The sequence below is a fragment of the Onychomys torridus genome, chromosome 3 (assembly GCF_903995425.1).
Source record: "Onychomys torridus chromosome 3, mOncTor1.1, whole genome shotgun sequence".
Classification (NCBI taxonomy): Eukaryota; Metazoa; Chordata; class Mammalia; order Rodentia; family Cricetidae; genus Onychomys; species Onychomys torridus.
Window position 1 is genome coordinate 87,231,679 of NC_050445.1, and position 24,026 is coordinate 87,255,704.

The 24,026-nt window shown below is 38.2% G+C and overlaps 1 protein-coding gene across 2 annotated transcripts; it reads right to left on the minus strand.

Moving 5' to 3' along the window:
- Positions 1–3,707: 3,707 nt before the first annotated feature.
- Positions 3,708–23,365, minus strand: Uba3 (ubiquitin like modifier activating enzyme 3). Of its 2 annotated transcripts, XM_036180877.1 has the most exons (18): positions 23,255–23,365; positions 23,029–23,070; positions 21,238–21,358; positions 19,598–19,678; positions 17,317–17,399; positions 14,817–14,897; positions 13,207–13,250; positions 12,590–12,654; positions 12,125–12,280; positions 10,248–10,350; positions 10,029–10,142; positions 6,737–6,790; positions 6,174–6,210; positions 6,010–6,091; positions 5,594–5,694; positions 5,429–5,492; positions 5,287–5,341; positions 3,708–4,571 (listed from the first exon to the last, which is right to left on the minus strand). In XM_036180877.1, the coding sequence occupies exons 1-18, from the start codon at positions 23,272–23,274 to the stop codon at positions 4,486–4,488; spliced, it is 1,389 nt and encodes a 462-aa protein (XP_036036770.1). In that variant the 5' UTR covers positions 23,275–23,365; the 3' UTR covers positions 3,708–4,485. The 2 variants fall into 2 exon arrangements, with proteins under 2 accessions (XP_036036770.1, XP_036036771.1); XM_036180878.1 differs by lacking the exon at positions 23,029–23,070.
- Positions 23,366–24,026: the final 661 nt, after the last annotated feature.

Genomic DNA, 24,026 nt, shown 5'->3' on the forward strand with positions numbered 1-24,026 from the left:
CTCTTTGCCCTCTCCGGCAAGACGAACCAAAGCCATGCCAGCCAGCTGTATTGATCTTGGACCTCCCAGGCTTCAGAACTGTAAATACTAAGTTTCTGTTGTCTGTGAACCAGGTACTACTTTATGGCAATTTGTAATAGCAGTTTGGAGGGACTAAGGCACTCGGGAAGCAATAAAATATAAGCCATCAGTATATATTGTGCACATTGCTTAAAAGATATAGCTTGAATGCACTTTTTTTGCACACTTGGTCATGGAAGGAAACAAAGTCAATGGCCTCCTTTTGTCTAGTCAGCAACTGTTTGGTCTAATAATGCTAAAGAAAAAAATTCTACCGGCATTTAAAAGCTAAAGTTCATTCAGACATCCAGAGTTTCAGCCCCTTGAGAAGAGAATCCAATCCTACACAACGAACTATAGGCAACTAAGGAATGCTGCCGCTAGAAACGGAGAGACAGTCCTCCCCAGGGAAGATGGCACCACTGGGTTATCTAATACCGAATGGTCAGCCCTGGAGACATACACAAGCAACATCATACAGGCAGTATTTATGTATTTAAAAGTGCATACGTATATACATAATATCGGTATGCAACAAATAATGAAAAAAGAGGCCGTTAACTTGAAAGACAGCAAGGAAGGATAGATGAGAGGGTTTGGAGGGAGGAAAGAAAAAGGAGAAATGATGTAATTATAATTCCCCAAAACATTCCCTAGGACTGTTATAACAAACAACTATCAACAGGGTGCCTTAAAATTACACAAATATTTTCATGGTTTGGAGCCCTAAGTCTGAACAGAGCTGTCTTGTCTTCTTTTGACAGCTTCAGGAAGACACATCCGACTTTGATGAATGAATCTCCTAGCTTTACATCTTCGCAGGCAATCCTTTTCCTTGGTTACATCACTCCATCTCTCTCGCCTCTTCTAATAGGGATGCCTACCATAGCAGGTTAATGCCCCCATATTGAGCATGATCACACCCTACTTAATTAATTATATCTGTAATGACCCTATTCAAAAAAATCACATTCTTAAGGGCTCAAGGGCCCTATTCTGGTTCATGGCTGGCATAGCCTTAGTATGTCATGCTTTAGAGGGCAAAGGCACTCTGAGACGTTTTACTTGGGCACTGATTCTTTTTCCAAGGGTGTCAACTCATGACACAGAATGAATGAATGAATGGATGGATGGATGAATGGATGGATGGATGGATGGATGGATGAATGGATGGATGGATGGATGGATGGATGAACATGGTAATGGTGAACTAGAATGATAATATTTGCCTTACACTGCAAGGAACTATGCTTATAAAGGGACTTTTTCTTTAAAAAACAAAACAAACAGAACATATCCTTGGCAAGTTATATTTCAATAATTTATCCAACTGCATTACAAAGTCCTGGTGGCAGGCTAGTGGCTAGAGGGTTCTTACTGAAACCCAGGTCCTAACTCTTGGCAGGCCTATGCATCTAAACAGCAACCTGCCCAGTCCTGAAGGACAGAAAGGGTGGGGTGGGAAAATGTTGGCACAGAAACACTCTACAATGAAGATGATGGGAAACCAGGGACAGACAGAAGACAAAGCTAAGCCTAAGGATGAAGGAAAAAGCCGATGCCAAAGGTGAACTGGCCCTTGAGGAAGAGCTGGATGATGAAGTACAAACAACAAAGGAGGAGCCAGAGAGCAGGGAAAGTCACAAGATGAGGGCACATCAGAATCCCAGCAAGCTGAAGACTTATGACAATGTCATAGCTGAGGAATATCTGGGGAAAAGGAGGTGGTTTTCACTGGACGAAAGAAATGTATAGGGTGTGTTGCCATAAGAGGCAAAGTGCCAAAACAGGCTTATACCCTGTACCACTATGCTTTCGCCCTTGGATTCTGACTTCTCTGATGCAGATCCTGCCTTGCTTTGGTAGATTTCTGCAGGCCCTGTGTTTTACCATTAATTTTGCTTTTCACTATCACTATCCTGACCAGAAGCCTCTGATCCGAACAGTACTCTTTGAGCACAGGGTTTTGACTCATGTGCATGTACATTATGAAACAAAAACATTTGCAGAGCCAAAAGAAAATTCTTAGTGTGTTCTAATACTTCAGTTAATTATCCAAGTTTGTATGCAATTTGTTCCAAAGAGCTTAGATGAGTATCTAAGGAGAATTGAGGCCTTTTAGACTTCCTGTCCCAATACTTCTAACTGCACAGCATTGGGCCAGTGACATAAACTATCTAAAGTTATTTTCTGAGTTCTGTGATGGATTGTTGCCTTTTTATAAAAATTACTACAGCATCTTTATGAAAGAGGTATTAAGGGTTAAGAATCTTTATCTTTAAAAAGATTCGGCTGTTGGGAGGCTGAGGCAGGTGTATCTGTGTGAGTTCAAAGCCAGCCTGATCTACATAGTGAGTCCCAAGCCAGCTAGAGCTACACAGTGAGACCCCATCTTAAAAAAAAAAAAAAAAAAAGAAAGAAAAAAAGGTTTGCTTTGTGACACATCCCTACAATGCTAGTAGAGAAAGGGACAGTAAGAGGAGGGTCACAAGTTCAAAGCCTGTTTAGACTATGCAATCAAATCTTCTCTTGCTAAAAAAAAGACTTGCTAGGGGATGTGCAAGGCCCTAAGTCTGATCCCAGAAACAACCACAAACAACAACTGTGTTAACTCTACCATTGTAGTTTATTTATTTGTTTGTTTCTTTTGGGGGACAGGGTTTCTCTGTATAGTAGCTCTGGCTGTCCTGGAACTCGTTTTATAGACCAGGCCTGGCTCTGCCTCCCAAGTGCTGGGATTAAAGGTGTGAGCCACCACTGCCCAGTGATCCTACTGGTTTTTTTTTTTAAGCACATAATGTGTACATTTGTCTGTGTGAGGATGTTGGATCCCATACAACTGAAGTTATAGACTGTTGTAAGCTGCAAAGTGAGTGCTGGGAATTGAACCTGGGTCCTCTGGAAGATCAGCCAGTGCTCTTACTGTGGAGCCATCTCTCCAGCCCTCCATGTGGTTTTATAATAAAACTAAACTTGTTAACATGGAGCTAGAAAGAAGAATAAATGGGGTATTGTTCAGTGATGGAGCACTTGGAAGAATAGGTGAGAGGTGCTAGGTTCTATCCCTGCATCATAACCACACTAGAAAGACGACAGACTGACTTCATCCACTAACATTCCACAAATTTTTTTTTTGTTTTTCGAGACAGGGTTTCTCTCTGTAGCTTTGCGCCTTTCCTGGAACTCACTCTGTAGCCCAGGCTGGCCTTGGACTCACAGAGATCCACCTGCCTCTGCCTCCTGAGTGCTGGGATTACAGGCGTGCGCCACCACCGCCCAGCTCCACAAATCTTAAGAATAAAACAATTAACAATTAAAAAGGAAACAAACAAACAAAACACTGTAAACTGAGTAAAACACAGGTACTATTTGTTCCCACATTAAACTATTACAACAGTATTTTTTTCAGCATTTGTGCTCCACTTTGATTTTAGTATTTTTTAAGAAAACAGGCATTTACTATAAAAATTTAGTCATCCCATTTCATTTATCAGTTTGAGCTAGCTGACTGACCTAGTAGGTTTATACCATGGAAATCACTATAGCAAAATTTTAACTCAGGTGTAATAAAAATCTGATAACTTAAATTTAAAAATTACTCTTACATCACTATGTAACTATTAACTAATAATAATATACTTCAAAAATTTCAATAAAAAAGTAGACAACGTACAATTTTATTAATAAATAGTGCAAAAGCATCAGTGATAACTGTTTAAACATTAATTTTCTTTGAATAGCCATTGTCTTGGTTTAAGTTTGTGCATAGTGACCTCTATGGCATTGCAAATAAACACATGAAAATACTTCATATTTTCATGCACAGGTATTAATCTGTAATACTGTTTACAAATTATTATGGACAAGTTAACTCTACAATAATTAATACACATTTGGATAGCCACAATTATATGAGTAGTAATGAAGAAACAGCCTATGTCTGATATATTCTAGATGTCAGGTTGTAATATTTAATGTTCTTAAAACATAATTCCTCATTTCCACTCAAGGATACATTTCTATACATGTGGACACTCAAATGGGAGCTGAGGACTATGTTCTTTGACCATAATAACAAACTCACACAAAAGACAGTGTTTGTCCTGCTTTAAAGAAGCAATACATTTGTTCATAATCTTTCTCTCCAGGCATTGCTTTCCATATTACTAATGAAACTGCTTACTAGCCCAACCCCAAAGTTCAATCTTCAAGAGAAACTTATAAAGTTAAAAAAGAGTCATTCATTTTATATATATATATATAAAAGCCAAATTCTAGCAACACTAATGCTAAAAATGACATCAATTAAATTTCCTTTTTGGGTATCCCCTCTGCCTCATTTTTACCGCTCTTCAATTAAATTCCTTAGCATTCACAAAGTATATTATTTCTATGAATTTTCTATTAGGTATGGATTTATGTTCTTTAGGTAAAATGAAGTTTGAATAGTACAGTCTGTGGTGTGGTAACATCAGCAACAGCCAGTTCTTGTCCATCAACGAGTCCCAATTCTAAAATAGGAAGGAATATCATTAGCTCAAACAAAAATAAATATCTCAACAAAAAGAATAACATATACATATTCACAAATTATAGTTTTATAGTTCAGATATGCCTCAAAGTCCAATTCTTTTTTAAGATAAAATTTGATTTCTTAGAATTTTATAATTTTTTTCTATTAAAAGAGCCATCAATTCTATTATTTTTGTAGATATAAGTAATTATGACTTGCTCATATTTAATAAAGAGTAAATTTCATTTCAAAGCCAGCCTTGGCTACAAGCAAGTTCAATGCCAGCTAAAGCGAAAGCAAGGCATCTTATCTCCAAACAAGGGCTTAGGATAGAGCAGTAATAAGGCACCTTCCTAGCAAGTCAAGTGGTACCTGATTGTGATTCCTGGCACTGGGGACAAACAGAGAGACAGAGACAGATAGACAGACAGACAGACACACACAGACACACACAGACACACACACACACACACACACACACACACACACACACACACAGAGAGAGAGAGAGAGAGCACAGACATTACTATTACTTTTTTGGGGGGGTTTTGAGACAAGATTTCTCTGTGTAACAGCCCTAGCTGTCCTGGAACTTGCTTTGTAGACTAGGCTGACCTCAAACCCATGAAGATCCACTCTGCCTCCCAAGTGCTGGGATTAAAGACGTGCACCATCAAAAGGAAACTATTAATATACACATTTACTTAAAATACCTTTTAACGTCTTGGAAAGATTGGGCCTTGTTCGTTCTTCAATAGATGTTACTGACTGGAAAATAGTATTATTTTAATGGATAGCACATGAAGAGACAAAAAACCAATTTTCCTGAAAAGTCTAACACTGAGTATTGCTGACCTGTAAGTACAGTGTCCTGTTCTTTCCCTCTAATGTAGCTGTGATAGCTGGAGACTTCATTTGCCTAAATAAAGTAGTAAAAATCATTTTAGTTAAAGAAATAGTTCTAACTCCTCTTCAAGTTTAAGCAATGATTTTACAATAACAAACACTCAGAACACTTACAGAGAAGCACTAGTGGTCAGATAGTCTAGAACTTCCTGGAGTTTAGCTGACGGGGAAAACTGGATGTTTTGAGGAAGCTGGCTACATGCAGGACAGTTTTCCTACAAAGAAAAGAATAATTTAGAGGCACACAAACTAATGTCAGTCTTTTTTAAGCAAAGATGTGGAAGTCAAATTGTCTATCAATCATACATATTTCCAGAAAATATTTTCTGCTTTAAAGCCTGTTTTTGTAATAGAGCATTCCCTCTAACTTAATTTGCTTTACAATTTAAGCTAGCCAACAAAAAATACATATGATTAGCTTTAGTAGCTCAGAACATGAATATTTACCTTTAAATTCCTAATTAATAATTAATAAATAAAAGCAAAGGCTGAATACTGAAAAACATTTCCATTAGTTTAACACTACTAACCTTTCTCTCTGCTTCAAATGTGTACGTGTACAGTCCATCTACATCATTGAATACCAAGTAATTATTAAGGGGAATGTATGCACTGTAATGAAAAATGTCCATGTTTATCTAATTGAGCAAGGTTATAACAGAGTTAAACTCAAGTTAAAAATAAAACTCATTACCTTGTAGCGATCTTAAAAACCTCAGTGGCACACACAGCTAGAGAAAAGCAAAGGCATTTTAACTTAGTAAAAATTAAATACTTTGAAAGTCAGCGATAAATCAGATAAACTTGTAATATCTATAGAGAAAATAGATTTTAAAATACATAATTTAAAAACCATAGGAAGGAACAAGTTTCATATTTGTTTTACATAATCTAGGCAACCTTTTCCTTTGTCATCATTCAATCAATGAAAAGCTAAGCCTATGAGTAAAAAGACATGCTAAGCCACCCTTTACTGTGAGCACTTGGTCTAAGAGAGATACAATGTCTTGTAAGACATAATGATATGAGGAGGTAAGGAAAACTGTGGTCAGCACGTAACATATGTACAAAATAAAAAAAAAAAATTAAAAAAAAAGACAAGATATATATGTACAGAGGATACAGTAGCATATTTGGTTTGGGTAACTCACCCAAGAACAAATTCCTAGGATACAAGTAACTATAGAAATACCAATTTAGATATTAAGTTAAAAATTAAAGCAAAAAGTAAAACTGAGAAAGTCTTTTTTGCTTTACCTGCAATGACTGCATTTGTAGAAGCTACTGCAGGAATGATTCGTTTTACTACCCCTGAAAAAAATTTACGAAATAAAATATGGTCATTTCTTTTCTTTTTTTCTTTCAAGATTTATTTTCAATTATGTGTAGGGGCGTGTGTGTGTGTGTGTGTGTGTGTGTGTGTCCACGTATATATGCAGGTATATGAACATGTAAGTGTAGGTGTCCTCAGAGTCCAAAAGAGTTTATCAGATTCACTGGAGCTGGAGTTAGAAGTGATTGTGGATAGTAAGCCACTCTTGACAGCTAAGCCATCTCTCCAGCTCCTTAAGTTAAAGTAATATAATTAAATCATTTAAAGTCTGATTGTTAAATACCATTTTCTGATACTTGATTTTTCAGGCTTTCAAATCAAGAAATGAAATTGGGAATAGCCAGGTTCAGTGACATGGGCCTATTCCCAGCACCTGGGAAGCTGGGGCAGAAGAACCATGAATTTGAAGCCATTTTGGGCTACACAGAAACACGCTATCTCAAACAAACAAACGAAAAAAATCAAAAACAAAAAAACCCTGAAACGGCTAAACATGAACTATCTTCTTTCACATTCCCAACATTCTGTAGTTAGTGTGTTGAAAATCTTGAGCAATAGCACTGAAATAAAGGCTTTGTAGCTTTACATAATGACCAAGCAGTATAACGCACTAACAAGTGTTTCCTTCTACTCCAAGTTTAGAGTGAAATGTGAATAGTAAATAGTATTCAATGTGCTGACATGCTGATGCTAGCCACACCATCCTTGTTCTAAAAAGAAGGAAAGGAAGGCTGAGAAATTAAAGGTCATATCCAAAACATTACCCCTAGCAAATGTAGGAAAGGGTTGGGCCTACACATGCCCACCCCCTATTAGTCTTATCCATTGATACACTGTACTAGACTCTGAAATGCCTAAGAAGTAAGTGTAAAGAAAGTTACCTAATTATTCTTTTCTTTTTTTTTTTTTTTTTTTTGAGACAGGGTTTCTCTGTAGCTTTGGAGCCTGTCCCAGACTAGCTCTGTAGACCAGGCTGGCCTCAAACTGGCCAATCAGCATTTTTTTTTTTTTTTTAAAGCAACCTATCAGAGCAACACATTCACAACATACAGAGCAATATCATCCATCATTCCCCCCCACTCTTTGGTTTTTGTTTTTTTTTTGTTGTTGTTGTTGTTGTTTTTCAAGACAGGGTTTCTCTGTGTAGCTTTGCGCCTTTCCTGGAACTCACTTGGTAGCCCAGGCTGGCCTTGAACTCAGAGATCCACCTGCCTCTGCCTCCCCAGTGCTGGGATTACAGGTGTGCGCCACCACCACCTGGCCTTAATTATTCTTGATATAGTTAGTTCAAGTCATTTCATTCACAAAATACCACAATTAAAAAAAAAAAAATTTTTTTTTAAAGCATCTTTCTTTTACACTACAGTCCTGACCACACAAAATGACATATGGCTCTCTATTTTGACTATGATTTTCAGTTCCATATTCATGTAAGCAATGAGCAGATCGTCTCCCCTAGTACAAAAGAGTCTCTCTTCTAACTGCACTTGAATTGCTTGCTCTAGAAGAAACCTGATCCTGGAGGGAGAGGAAGCACCACAACATGTGTTCCCAGCATTCCACAAGAGGAGCACAGCGGGCTGCTATAGATAGGGAAGGTAAGGAAACAGGCAGCAGGCATGACCCAAACTTTCAAGTGACAATCTAGAACATGAGTAAATAAGAGAAATAATCATAGAAGAGAAGTGACAAATTTACAAAAAGAATACAAAGCTCTCTCTGGAGAATTCGGCAAAACTCCAGAAGGGATGAACTGTAAGAGGACTAGAACACTGGTCACCAAGGCTGAACAGGAGGACTGCTCATTGTGAGCCCATGCTAGAGGAGACGCATTCAGTGACTGTGACTGACCCAGCACTCAGGAAACAGGAAAACAGAACACCAGGCGTCAGAAGAGCATCTGGAAAGATCTTTCATGGCTTCCTTATGAAGACAGTGAAGAAGTCTGAGAGACTCAAGAAGATCTGAGAACAGACTGAGACAAATCTAAAAGGCTGCTAAGGCCCTGGGCTGATCTCCAGGACCAATACAAAAATTTAATAAACAACTCTAGAATACCAATTCTTTGAGAGAGAGGGTGAGGAGGTAAGAAAGGGGAAGAGAAGGTTTTAGCAACTGCACTGGTAAAAAGATTTTAACAAACAGCAACATCAAAGAATAGAATGAGAACACCAATGCAAACAACAAAAGTAACATCAGCTCTTCTTTAAGACTGTACCCATCTTCAGAGGTAAGGCTAACCCTAGAACACTGCACTCAGGACTAGGAGACTCAAGAAGGATGGACAACTGGACACTGGTCAGGGAAGAACATCAAGACTTGAAGCTTGTGACACTGACAAATCAGGAAGACTTAAGAAGTACAATTTACAAATGTGGACAACATGTGATTGCTATGCTCAATAGTTAGAAACTACTATTAAAATGGGAATTAGGGCCGGGCAGTGGTGGCGCATGTCTTTAATCCCAGCACTTGAGAGGCAGAGCCAGGCAGATCTCTGTGAGTTCGAGGCCAGCCTGGTCTACCAAGTGAGTCCCAGGAAAGGCGCAAAGCTACACAGAGAAACCCTGTCTCGAAAAACCAAAAAATAAAATGGGAATTAGGAACTGGAGAGATGGCTCATAGTTAAGAGCACTTACTGCTCTTCCAGAACACCCCATTCAGTTCCCAGCACCCACATACAGCTCACATCTTTTTTAACTCCAATTCCAGGGGATCCACTGTCCTCTTCTGTCCTCTGCAGGCCCCAGGCATGCATGAAATGCACGTACATAAAGTAGGCAAAACACTTTTAACATTAAAATTTAAAAATAAAAATAAATAAAAAGTAAATAGATTGGGTAAGATACTGAACAAAACTCAAACCAAAGAAGACATAGATTTCTGCTCAACATACAGATAACAGTGTTTTGTCTGCTCCCAGGAGGGAATGAACTCCTCTTCAGTGAAAGATGAAGTAGAAAGACTGAAGATAAGGCCTCTTTCAATTATATGTAAATATGAGTCAGTGATACCATTCAATCCCCACTAGCTGAGTAGTATGCATTCCCCTGAACTTAGTTCCCTCCTACCTAAGAAAACTGGGAAACCACTGCTCCTATAGTTCCTTAATTGAAATTCAAATGGATGGTGATCTCTATAATCACTCTCTCATCAAGCATCCTCCCCAGAGAGCATCCCCACCAATGCCATGACAATGAGAGTTCACTAACTCACCTTGAGTGAGTCTATAGGTAACACCTCTAATATTATATTGTGATGCTCTCTCTACAGACTTTTGGAAAATCCACTGAATATGTTCAGGGTCATCTCCATCTAATGGAACCCCATCTGTTGAGGGGAAAACAGACATATATGACCATAAGGCAATTTTTAAATGAAATTTCAAAATAAATAATATATAAAATACTTTCTAAGTCTAGATTGTTAAATTACCTCCAAACGGCTGCTCTTTAGGCCATTGTAACATCCTTACATACTCGATACAGTGTTCTGGGAGCCTGGGCATAGATGCAATGGTGCACATGGGGAAATTGACCTAAAACCACAGTTTGTCTTTCTTAGTAAAATTTAAGTAATTGGCGTTATTTTAAAATGCAACTTCCAGGTCTGGTTTAGTTCGTAACATTCATTTCAGCTCTTGACTTACATAAGCAAAATACTATAATGCATTAAAACTGCTATATTAATAGAAGGCATCACAGTCTCTTAAGGTTGAGCTGCCTATAAAGCCAGACACATTTGTCCTAAATTTTTAGAGCAAACTCACTCAAGTTCTGTTGGCAACAAGAAGAAAAATATTAAATTCTGAAATGTGAATGATTTAGTTTTACCTGTGTTTAATGTGAAGGTATAAGACACACCAACACAAAAGCATAATCGATTATAAATTAATATTCATAGAGCTGCTGACATTTATAAACCCAAATTGCAAATTGCAACTATTCTTAAAAAGGAGTATATAAAGAAACCCACCTTTGAAAAGATCATTCTTAATACTATATTTCGATTTGTATTACATTTATTTTGCATGTATATGTGTGGAGCACGTGCTACAATGTACATGTGAAGATTAGAAGAAAACTTTCAGCTCTCTCCTTCCGCCATGGGATCCTAGGACTGAATTCAGTCCCTTTATCTGCAGAGACAGCTCACCAGCTCTTTTCCTAGTATTTTTGGTCTCTGAAATAATCACAGTAGACCTTTCTTATTCATGAAAGATACGTCCCAAGACCCCAACAAATGTCTGAACCTCTTTAAGATAAAGTATAACATACATATTGTGTACGATAAAATTTTTTAAAAAACACTAAGAAAAGAGTTCAAGGAATGGAGAAAGAACGTTAACAGCTCTTGCACAGGAGCCAAGTTAGATCCCTAGCACCCACATCAGGTGAATCCCAACGTCCTGAGCCTCTAGCTCCAGGGGATCCAATGTTTCCAGCTTCTTAAGCGCCTGCACCCATGTGGATACATATTCATTGGTTTATTCACAGAAATAAACATAATTAGGATAAATTTAAAACACAGAATAACTCAAGTATACGCAATAAGATGACTCAAAAGTTCATATTATCCAGAAATGGATGCAACTTAAAATGGAGGGGGAAGGGACCAATTTTAATCTTATAAATCCTTTATTTCTGGAATTTTCTTTTTAATATTCCCAGCCTATAGGCAGCTAGAACCATGAATAATAAAACTACAGATTAAGGGCAGGTATATGGGGAAAACAGACAGAATACAACTTATTCCAATATATAACTTTGTAATTTCTCTTAAATAAAAAATTAAGGGGCTGGAAAGATGGTTAAAAGTATATACTCCTCTTTCAGAAGACCTGAGTTCAGTTCCTAGCACCCACATTAGGCAGCTCATACCAACCTATAACTCCAGCTACAGAGAGATCTGTCACCTCTGGCCTCCAGGGACACTACATTCACATACCTACATACTCACACATATACACATACATAATTAAAATAAAAAAAACACCAAGAATGAAACCATAAAAACACAAGACCTGATAGACAGTCTCTCACAGTAGACTGTCATAGTTTATTCTTCTTAGCAAATTCTGTTTTAAATTTTGCTTTTGTTTTGATGCTGAAGTGCACAAGTTTGAGCCCGTGCCCTCATTATAGTAAATACTAACCTATACTCCCATTATGGTAAATACTAACCAACCTATAATCTCAGGCGTTAGCATATCTTTAAATACATGTTTATCCCCAAACACTGACAAGATGTACTAATTAGCACTAACTACAACCAAGATGTTAAGAAAGCAATGCAGGTGCTTTTCCGATTACCTGCGGGGGATAAAGTTCCAGAGTGCACTCAACACAAGCAGTCATTCCAGGCAAGATCACCCGGGCATTTCCTTTAAAGCCTTCTGTCCCCCCATCTATCAAAGGGACAATGGAACTTGGATCCAACACACCATCTTCATAATTTAGAAGAGATATCTAGGAGAATGTTTTAAAGGGTTTTAAAAAAAGGGTATAGGAAATGGGAAAAAAAAAGTAGCAACATGCTTCCAACAAATTCCAGAAATCAGTCTGGGACTCAGTAGCAACACATCAGAACAAAGGAATTATATTCCTTACAATAAATATGTTCTCACTGAACCAATAACAGGCAATAACAGTGTCATATATCTACTTAATTTAAAATTGAACACATTCTTATTTTACAAAAATATGACAATTTTGATCTGGTCTATGTCAAAAGCAAGAGCAAAGATCTTTAGAGAACCCCAACACTGAAGAGTTTACCAGCATTCCATTGATCCATCTTCTGGCTATGATAGAGTCCAGGCCACATACAATAATATGAAATTCTATGAGGGAAAAAAAAAACCCACGTTATATTTTTGATTACAGTCTCACTATATAGTCCTAGGCTGGTCTCAGATTCTCTGCCCTCTTGCCTCAGACTGCCTAGTGCTGGCCCCAGCACATCCACTAAGTCTGGTGCTTACAAATGCACTCATCTAACAGTGGTCTAGCACCAGCTCCCACGGATCACTGTGGACGGAAAATGCTAGGAGAGCTCTCTACCTTCTACCCAACTTTTCTGTGTCTCCAAAACTGCTTTGAACACAGTTATGCAAAGTACATCATTTTGTAAGACAAAAAACCAAAAACTAATTTTATTAGAATCGCCCACCCCCCTAATCTTTCAGTAATTCTCATTTGAATGAGCAGCTAGTGGTATCTACTAAGGATCAGGACAGTGGTATTTCAGTTAGTCAACAAGCTTACTCAAAATACAGCAGAGAACCATAAAGGACAGCCAAACAGCCAGAATGGGGGGGGGGGGGGGGGTGGGGGTGGGGACAAAAGCAAACTGTAAGAATCAACAAGAATTTAGTTTCAAGTGAACAACTTACGTCTGTAGAAAGTGTCATTAAAATCTTGAATCTTGTTGAAATGTCTGAATCCAAGTAAAGGAACTTAAGATGCCAAGTTTCAAATTTCTGAAGTGATTGTAACAGTGCCATAAGGAACACATTGTGTTTATTTAAAACAATAGGTAATCAAGGTGGAATTCAAGAAATCTGATAAACTGAACACAACCCTACTTTCTGACAAAACTATTTTAAATTACTTATGTATGTATATGCCACAGTGCACAAGTGAAGGCAGAGTTCTCTCTCTCTCTTTCTCTCTCTCTCTCTCTCTCTCTCTCACTCACACACACACACACACACACACACACACTCACACAAAATAAATAAATGTGTCAAAAATCAGAGTTATGGTATTTTGTGAACTTGTTTCATTTTGATTTTGGAATTTTTATTGGTCTTTTGCTTGTTTGATTTCTATTTTAGTGGGGGGGGTGGGTGTTTGCTTCTTAGGTTTTGGGGGTCTTTTTTTTTTTTTAAGAGAGAGAAAAAGAACAATGTTGGGTGGATAGGGAAGTGAAAAGGATCTGGGAATTGAGAGAGGGGGAAAAACATGATGAAAATACATTGTGTGAAAAATTATTTTCAATAAAAAATAGACTACCAGAAAATGTCAAACTACTGGAAGCCTTATATAAGAACAATATAGAGAATTTTGACAGCTTTTTCAGTTGCTAGTAGTACAGTTGGGTTTGTTGTGTTTTAAGAGGCTTGGGGGCCTTGGAGTAAAATATGAGTATTTTCTGCCCCTCATAAAATTCAGGTGTAGGTCTTTTTACTCAATCAGCAACAGTTGGTCATCAACTGTCCTGTGCTTGCAGGCTACTCACGAGTCCCTGTTCCATTAGCTGTGAGACTGAGTCAGTCACAGCACTTAACGTTTTAAAAGCATAAGAACTACACACTTTAATCTCAGCATTTGGGAGACAGAGGCCAGCCTGGTCTAGACAAGAAATTCCTGAACAGTCAGGGCTACATAGAAAGACCATCTCAAAAAAACAAAACAAAACAAAAAAATCATGAGCCTGTATAAAATGTTTAATTTTTCTAATAAAGGAACGTTTAATACAAACGATACTGCTCTACAACACACAGTTTTTAACAGCGACACAGAGGAGCAGCTTCTCTGTACTGCCTTTACAGATTCTGCTGAATATGTCATTTTGAAGTAAATAGGTTTCAAAATAGAAAGACAGGCCTCTTTGTAAGGAAACTGAATTAAAAGGGGGGATATTCATGTTCCATCTAGCCCCACTGCTGAGACCTGGGAAACTTGTTTTATAGGCCTCCATCCACAAATGCCTTACATGAGTGCATTTGTAAGGCCCAGACTTAGTGGATGTGCTGGGGCCAGCACTGGGCAGTCTGGGGCAAGAGGACAGAGAACGTCTTGGGCAGCCTCCGGCTCCTCCACCACTCTCAACCTAGTTCCCAGTGCGCCTTACGTCCCTGCTTGCCCAGCATTCAAAGGGAAGAGTTCTGAATGAGTGAGGGTTAGAAACGAGGTGTTTGTTTGTTTGTTGTTGTTTTTTTAATAGCTGCATCAGTAAGTATAAAAGTCTAGAGAAGTACTCTTTCTGTTGAAAGGATACGGGACCACATTGCAGTTAGGAACTCGGTCATTTAGAAATTCTGCAGCAACTTCAGCCTTTGGTCTTCCAACATCTTTAGGCCTACAGAAAACATTAAATTGTCATCTATAGCCAGGCAGTGGTGGCACAGGCCTTTAATCCCAACAATCAGGAGGCAAAGGCAGGTTATCTACAGAGCTAGTTCCAAGACAGCCAGGGCTACACAGAGAAACCCTGCCTCAAAAATGAATGAATGAACGTCTAAATTATCATCCATAATATGAATTTAGATGGTCTACATAAATAGCTTTCAAACATAAAAATGAACAGTCTATTTATAACATAACTTAGAAAAAATACTTTAACTACATTATTTTTATTATTTTTAAAATTATATGTATGCATGTGCATCTGTGTGTGAGTATGTACATGTGAGTGCCAATGCCTGTGGAGGCTAGAGTCCTCAGATTCCCTGAAGCTGGAATTATAGGCATATGTGAACCACCTGATATTGGTAAGGAGAACAGAATCTAAGTCCTCTGCAAGAATAATATGTGTTCTTAACTGATAAGCCAACTCTTCATCAACCCCTAAGTACTGTTTTATCAGTAATAAATTAAATGCATACTTACTAAACCCTTCCTGATAGTACAAATAAATATGACAAGTCTAATTATATTTCATAACTGAAAATATAAACTATTGAACAGTAGCCACCCCCACTCCCCACCCCATCCCTAATAAAGCATAACAACAGTATGTTTAGTGGCCACTCCAACCATGACACTTCCTAATATAAAAATATCCTGCACCCAGAGCCTTCCAAGTATACTGCCTGGATCCCAGAATCTCAACGGTTTGGTTTTCTGGGAAAAGATCTCACTCTATAACTTGGGCTAGCCACAAGGTTACTATAGAGCCCAGCATGATGACCTCAAACTCTAAGCAATCCTCTTGCTTTCAGCCACCCAAATGCTAGGAGCCAGCATGCCTGCTTCACTGTATTTATATGCTGGTCTTAGTAAAACATACACAAAGAGATTCACTCTATGAAAGGAAGACCCTCTAGGTATCACCTCCATTCTGTGTGTGCTACTTAAGTAGGCATCAGAGGTCCCTAAAGCATGGTGGGGTTTGATATTTCTTGCTTGTTTGGCCTGGATCCTGTCTCAGCTTCCTAAGTGTTAAGATTACAGGTATGCACCACGAGGCCCAGCTTCTTTTTTTTTTGTCTGTTTGGTTTTGCATTTTGTTTTTCCAAGACAGGGTTTCTCTGTATAGACGTGAGCCACCACCGCCTGGCGTTATTCTTTCTTTTAAAACATGGTTAAAGAAGCTGGGCCTGGCCAGGTTGTGGTAGTGCACACCTATAATTCCAACTCTTGGGAGGCAGAGCCAGGCAGATCTCTGTGAGTTCGAGGCCAGCCTGGTCTACAGAGAGAGATCCAAGAAAGGCACAAAGCTACACAGAGAAACCCTGTCTCGAAGAAAAAAAAAAAGAATAAATTTCATACATCAGCATTTTCAACAACAAAGTCTGGAAGCATCATTCTGATAATTACCAGATGTTAAGTACAAAAGGACACAAAGTGTCTCTTTAAGCATGTGAAGATTTTCTTTTTACTATTTCCTCAAAGTTCTCATGGAAATGAGTCATCCTTCACATGTAAGAGTAAGTGCTTCAGTACAACTTCCTATAACACACACATATTCCTAGACATTGAACACTTAATCTTTGTATCATTTATACCGGGCAGTGTACATATTTTTAAAAAGTAAAAATAACAAATCAAAATTTTATTTTATTTAAAATTAGAATTTCAAAGGAAACATTTAATTGGTACAAATTTTCTCCAATAAAGAATTATTCTTTTCCTATTTGAAGTTGTCAAGAATTTTATTCTTTGTCCTTACTTACACAGAAAAGTACTATAAATTAGAAATCTTGATTTGAGTACTACATTCAAGCATTCTGCAGACAGCTCTTCACATGTGCAAGAACAAAATCGTGGAGGCCAAGATTCTTCTAAATATATTTTTGTGCTTTTACAAGTATCACACAAAAAACTCCAGCATGGTTTTAGTGAAGACTGTTACAAAACTTACAGGATCAGGAGACTGTTCAACTGTTGCAATGAAGACAGTATCATAAATAAAATGGCAAGTCACCCTTCCTGGCACCATGCCCAAATTAGTTACCTTTGTAAGTCTCATTATTATTGTAATCATGTTAGTTACAGATTAAAAGATGTGGCTTATTATAACCAATCATCTCAGTCTATTTCAAAGCAGTAATACATTAAAAACTTGTCAGAATGGAAAAGGCACACAAAATGCATACATGTGCTCATAAAACAATCATCCCCTGAAGACTCAGGTTATAGTTTTGAGTATCTACCTAAAGTGTAAAAAGTAGCTCTTCCTGATTTTGTAAGATTCATGTTAGACCCTCAGCAGTTACTAAATTACAATGTACAAAAATTCAAATGTTTATCACAATTTTTAAAATATCAAAACTTACCTAAATAAAAACTGCCTATTTAGATTGGAAACATCTATAGTGTCCATGTCTATAACATGAATCTGTCTAAAACCAGACAATGCCTGTGGAAAGAAAAGCAATCCAATTAGGCAAGAACTTCCTTTCTTATAAAACAAAACACAGATTTTCAAAAATCTATGTCCTAAGTCCATATATTTACAGTAATAAATTCTGTATTCTTTGGCTTAAAAAAAGTCTGTACAAAGCATAAAAAATATTCAAGAATCTGGTCAGAGGCCAAAAAACGCACAAGCAGTCAGGTTTAAATCATGTCTAAAACTCACTCTCCACTGACTTCCATCTGCTGCCCCCCTGCTGAGAACCTTTCCTTCCCAACCTTCTTCTAGCTCACTATTCACCCCTTACTCCAACTGCACCTTTTGAAAGCCCTTCCCCTCACCACCAGGATACCTATCCTCATTCACTCTTCCTTTCTGCATCCATTTACTACCATCTGATATTCCACATTTTCTCTCTCTCTCCCCAGCAAAAATCTAAGTCCCAGAAACAATCACTTGCCTATGTTGCTCCATTTAAGTCTATATCACCTAAAATAGTGCTTGGCATTTACAAGAGGAGGCTCAAGAAACATTTGGTTAATTGGTGATATTAATGTCATAGACTCTCCTTTTCTTTTTTTGGAATGTGCCTTTAGGGGGCTTACAGTCAGTGAAAAGGAAGAGAGAGAAAAAAAAATCACCCATGTCTACTATGCTTACATCTAAAACAAGGAAAGTAACAAATGATAAAGTAAAAGGCCAACATTCTATGTATGAGCTTAAAAGATCAGAATACAGTAAATTAATAACAGAACTACTCCCTAAAATTGCTTGACAAGTAATCCTCAGATCTAATCTTTAATAACAGTAATTTAAAAGTCAATATACACTGCAACAGTAAATCATGGCTTCAAAATGAAAGTTAAGCTTTAAGGGACGTGTACATGCCTAATGACTAAACAAAAGAACAATGGCCAACTCCACAAACCCTTCCCTTCTACAAGTTTCAGGTTTTCATACTGCTAGAGTAGGTCTGAGAGGGTGCTGCCATTTTGGAACACCACATTACTCCATATACACTGCTATTTATTTCAATAAGACTTATCTCCTCCAACTTCAAATTCACTGAAGACAGGGATCACAGTGACCTACAATCCCCATAGATCTAACATAGCACTAAACCAAGTGAGTGTATTTCATTTTAAAACTTTAGTATCAAGCTGGCTGTGTTGACATCTAAAATTTAACTGTCAGGATTGAAGAGATGGCTTAGCAGTTAAGAGCACTTACTGCTCTATAGAGGACCTGTATTAGTTCTCAGAACCCACATGGTGGCTCACAAGTCTCTAGCTCCAGTTTCATTGAGACACCCTCCTCTAACCTCCCTGGGCAGCAGGTACCCATGTTGTATACATACATGTATGAAAAACACTCATATCGGTAAAATAAAGATAAACCTTGTAAGTAAGTAAATTTAACTCTTAGCAGGTTATTGGTGTCCTCTATCTGGCTATGAGCTGCTTAATCTTCTAAGTTTCCACTTTCTACCCAGTGAGAAGCCAGGCATACAGCTGCTCTACATTAATTCTCTCCTTCCTCAAGCTATTAACCCAAGAGAAATTTATACAAAGAACTCTATGAAAGCAATTACAACACAACTGTGTGTTTCTAAACAGTACACAGAAACAGTTTTACTAAAGGCTCAGCTGTCCCAAACCTTAGGTATTTACTAGCATATGGTCATCAAAAACAACCATCTTAGGTCATGCATACTTCAGTGAAAAAATACTGTACTTTAAAGAACTGATGACCTGAATAAGATCTTAGGAACTTCACTATAATTCAGGGGGGAAAAAAATGAGTCTTTTATTTGCTGCACCTCAATGTGTCCCTTTGGATAAAATGATACAAAACCTCATCTGAATTATTTAAAGAAGCAAAAGAAATAATAAATTATATGAAATTACACTTTGAAAGATGAACTATTCTGTTATTTACTTCAATGAAATGAAATTAGCACTAGTCAAAAGGAAGCAACAACAACAAACAGCAGAGAAGAAACAAATGACTTTAAGACTTTTAGAGTTCCAAAGTAATATTATGTATTTCTATTACTGTACGAATTGGACCTGCTAAACTTACCCAATAAATAAATGTTAAAGGGAAAATTTAATAATCATGAAATGAAGGCATTCCTCATATGACAGAAAAGTAAAAGGACTTACTCATCTCTAAGAGAATAGTACTTTATGATATATTACCAGATTTTTCAGGAGCTCGCATCCTAAGCCACCAGCTCCAATGACTAGAACTTTACATGTATCTAATAAGAACTGGAGAGACTGCAAAGAATGGAAAGGTATATTAAAATCTAGGCAATCACCACAGGAACCATGAATATGGCAACAAACCACACAACAGTTGTTAATGCAGGCATAAAAAGGGCAATTATCCATAAGAAACATACCTGGCATATCACCAATTATTTCAAATTATGAAAGAGATGTCATTATAAATTTTGAAATCCTAATGATTTCTGAGTTGCAATTTTAACACTTGAAATTGACTTTTAGTATATGAAATTAAAAGTCTCCTTCTAACCAGAAAAACTACCCCTAGAGCTGGATGACTCAGCTTGCACAGGATTCAGGTTTGGTTTCCAGCACATACGTGGTGGCTTACAACCATCCATAACTCAAGTTCCAGAAGTACAGATGCCCTCTTCTGACCTTTCAGGGTTCTTGGCACACACAGTGCAGATACACACATGAAGGCAAAATTACTCATACACATAAAAATAAATCTAAAAGAAATTTTAAAACCTAGTCTTAGTTTTTTTTAACTTTTTTCCAAAGGGTTGGCTTATCATTTCATAGGTAATGTAATAACTTTGTTACAGTATTCTCTGTTTTCCTTCTATTCTTTTTTCTTTAATTTTTAAACTGTAAGGTAGACAGTTACTTAACTGATTTCTAAAAACAGAAAAAAAAATTAAAATATAAAAACCAGAAGGTAAAGGGACACCAGTGTTTGAAGATCTAACAAAAATGAGGTAAGAATAGTTACAGCTTCCTTTGAACAATGAATGAAACTTATAAAACATGAGAAATTCAGGAAATTCCAGATCAGCAGAAATACAACTTAGAAACATTGCTTAACAGAAGTGACAATCTTAAGCGATTGTGTAGAAACACTTTCAAAGTACAAGAAAATATGATGTATTATGTAACTATATTATCCAAAGAAGGAATGAATACTAAGCATTCTGCTCACCATTAAAGGAGGAAGAGATTCATTCACATAGGCTACTGAGCCAAATTCAAGAGTTTACACAACAATTTTATAAGTAGCTTTTCTATTTCAAAATCTCTTCATGGGCACAAAGGACATAAAACACACTATAGTGAATATGTTATTTCCTACTTCTTAGCAAGAAGCATATTTTATCTAATTAAATATTTGCTTTAAGCAAGACACAGTTCAAAATATATATTATATTGAAAGCACATTTTAAACATTCAATTAATTATAGTCAATGCTAAATAAAGATTTCCAACCAAGTATACCTTAGTCTTAGAAGAATTAATTTACCACAGTAGGACTACAAAAGGGGAAATGAGTCTTAGAAATCCTTTTAAACTAGATTTTAAACATATCAAAATATGAAGTCACCAAGTTTTTCTACTCTTGAAAATTTTAAACTTACATGAAAATGTAAAATGCATTACTGGTCATTTACATAAAATCAGTTGTAAAGATTTAGTTCGATACTCACTATAACTTAATTTCACAAAACAATTTTACTTATTCGCATTATAAAAGCAAATTAAAAAGGAAACATTTTACTATTTTTGAAATGTAAAACTATTAAAGCAGTTATTTAAAAATAAATGTTTCTCACTTCAGTGCTTGGTTCGAAATCAGGGTGTGTGAAGGGTCCAGATCGCTCGAGGAACTTCTTTACATGGTTCCAGCGACCTTCCCAGTCTCCAGTGTCCCCACACCCACCATCAACAGCCATTCTGCATAGAACATAGTAAATTCAGCTGCAAAGATCAGTATGAAAAAGTCACACCTACAACTATTAGGTCTCCCCACCTGACCTGCTCAAATAAAAAGGGAAACTTGAGTTGTCATAGTATTCTCCAATTTTAACTTGTCTGCTATTGGAAAGCACGAAATAAGTCAGTCTCTGTGTTTCTAGCTTCCTCAGCACCCAAAGATCAAAGTTAGAACACTAATGTCTCAGTGAGAAAAGGACTTCCCTTCGTTTGGTATTTACAGTCACTGTTAACTTCCATAATCTGTCCCTTCATTACACTCGGATAGGGAAATAACAGATGCGGAGTGTGAGAGGGTCTTTGAGAGCTACAGTGCTTCAAATCTAGTATTATCTATGGCTCCTCCCAAGTTGGAAGGGTGGGATCTACTGAGCCTTTTGGATAAACGCAACTCTCAACATTTCTTTCCTTAGAGAGGTCCCGGTATTTTCTTAAAGCCCTCTGTAAAAACTGAGGTGCATTTGTTGTCACTAAACACACAAGAGAAAATGTTTTGGTTAAGATTATGCCACAGACAGGCATTACCATCAAGAAATCTTTGAGAATATGCAACAAAATAAAGTGGACTCCTCTTAAAAAAACAAAACACATGTACTTTATAATTACAGATTCATGTTTGGTTGTGATAACTTCCCTGTAACTTTGCAATTTCTATCTTCAAACATATTAGTGTTATCAAATTTTTACAAAAAGAACCAACACGTATTTCACAGCAAGAGAAGAGGAGGGAGGTTCTGATGCATAGTTGGGTTTCAATCCACAACCAAGCACACTGTAACCTTGAGAAGATTACTCAACTGTCAGAAACCTCAACAGTAGATTGCAACTACTTCTGATGGTCACGAGATAAAGAGGTAATTACACAGAAGGCTTAGGGAAGCTCTTGGCATATAGCAAGCATTCAAACTCTGTCATTTCATGCAAAAAGAAAAGAAAGAAAACGAAGCAGGAAATTAGAAGGTGGGAAAGGAATGTGAACTCTTGCATTTGAAATTCAACCATGAGGGGAGTATGGAAAAGAGACCAAGGTACTACTGAGAAGTGACACAGAAATTATTAATTCACCACACCCATTACAGGAGTACTTTTTTCCCTTCCACAGAGGGAGGGGACTCATGTAGGGTTGGCCATATGAAAAGAACCATAATCTGTGGCATCAAAAACTTAAGTAGCTGATACAGGTTGTGAGGTAAATGAGAGTAAGTGCTGGGGTCGACATATCCTTTAAAACCCAATTACTTTGCAAAACTGACAAGTTGTAACTCAATTCTTGATGCACAGTGTTCAGAAAAAGTTTACAATGTGTACTATTATCTCGGTGTTTACCAGGGACCCAAAATAGGCCTCGTGTCCATTTAGATTTTAGATTGGATTCACTTGCCACAAGGTCCCAGCTCTGACAATTTGGGTTGGAGGAAGAAGGGGACACCGGGCGGCTTTTGCAGGAGCACAGCCGGGGAGCGGCCGGGCGGTGGCCCGGGATGGGGACGGGGTTAGGGGTGAGGCCGCGCGGCCTGCTCCGGGTGCCCCCCTCCCAGTCCCCCGGGCCTGCTGCGGCTGTTCCCCTAGGCCTGGGGTTGAGGGGAGGCGGGGGTCTCCGGAGAGGACCCCGGCCTCCCGGCAGCACTAACTTCTCAGCCAGCAGCTCCTCTATTCTCCTTCTTTTCTTCTCCCTAAAAGAAAGAGAGAATAAAAGAAGGGTCAGCATCAAGCTCCACAGAGGGCGCCGCAAGGGTATGGGGGACGAGGGACGGGGCGGGGGTTGGGGGACCCCCGGGTGGCAGCGGTGACCGCCCACTGCCGCGCGCTCTCACAATCCAGCTCAACCCCGCGCGCCAGCAAAACCCCGATACTTACGGCTCCTCGCCATCCGCCATATTGTTCCCCGCCTCTTCCCAGAAGCCCTCGCGGCTTGTGGGCCCGCCCGGGAGGGGCGGGACTGCAAGAAAATGGAAAGATTGGAGGGCGGAGCCAACGCGGAAGGGAAGGTGAGGACATGAGTGGGCGGGTGGGGCGGGGCTTCAAGCGAAGGGGCGGAGCTGGCATTTGGGGACAGGGAAAAAGCCTAGCAGGCACGGATGGGCGGGATCACTGCGTTGAGATGGGGCTAGTAGGAAGAGGAGCGAGGGGCGGGGCCAGTACAGGGGGCGGGACTTCAGGGAAAGGAAGGGAAGGCAGGGTTGTCCCGAATGCCACCTGAATCCAGGGTAGCCTTGGGCAAGGTGGCTGCTAAGACTCCCTTGGGCTTTTTAAGCATTTCACACTGTAATTAAAATCTTCATTAATTGTATCTATTTAATGTTTTGTCATCTATAATGTTGTCATGCCGCATGAACTTAGATATGTTATTTATTTATACACTTAAATGTTGACAAGTAATTGCATAAAATGTTGATATATTCTATTTAGAAACTGAAAGAACCACCCTAATATGCCAGTGCTTTCCTCTGGGAAAAATGGTGAGAGGAATTTCCGTTTTCCATACTTCAGGAAGATTCAAAATCCTTGCCTTTATTGGCAGGCAATTTAAAACATTAAATAGAAGCAGGGCAGGGAGTCTTATTTTCTTTGTGAAAATTCATATTAAAATTTTTGTTTCACACCATTCTATCAGAAAACTATTCTGTTA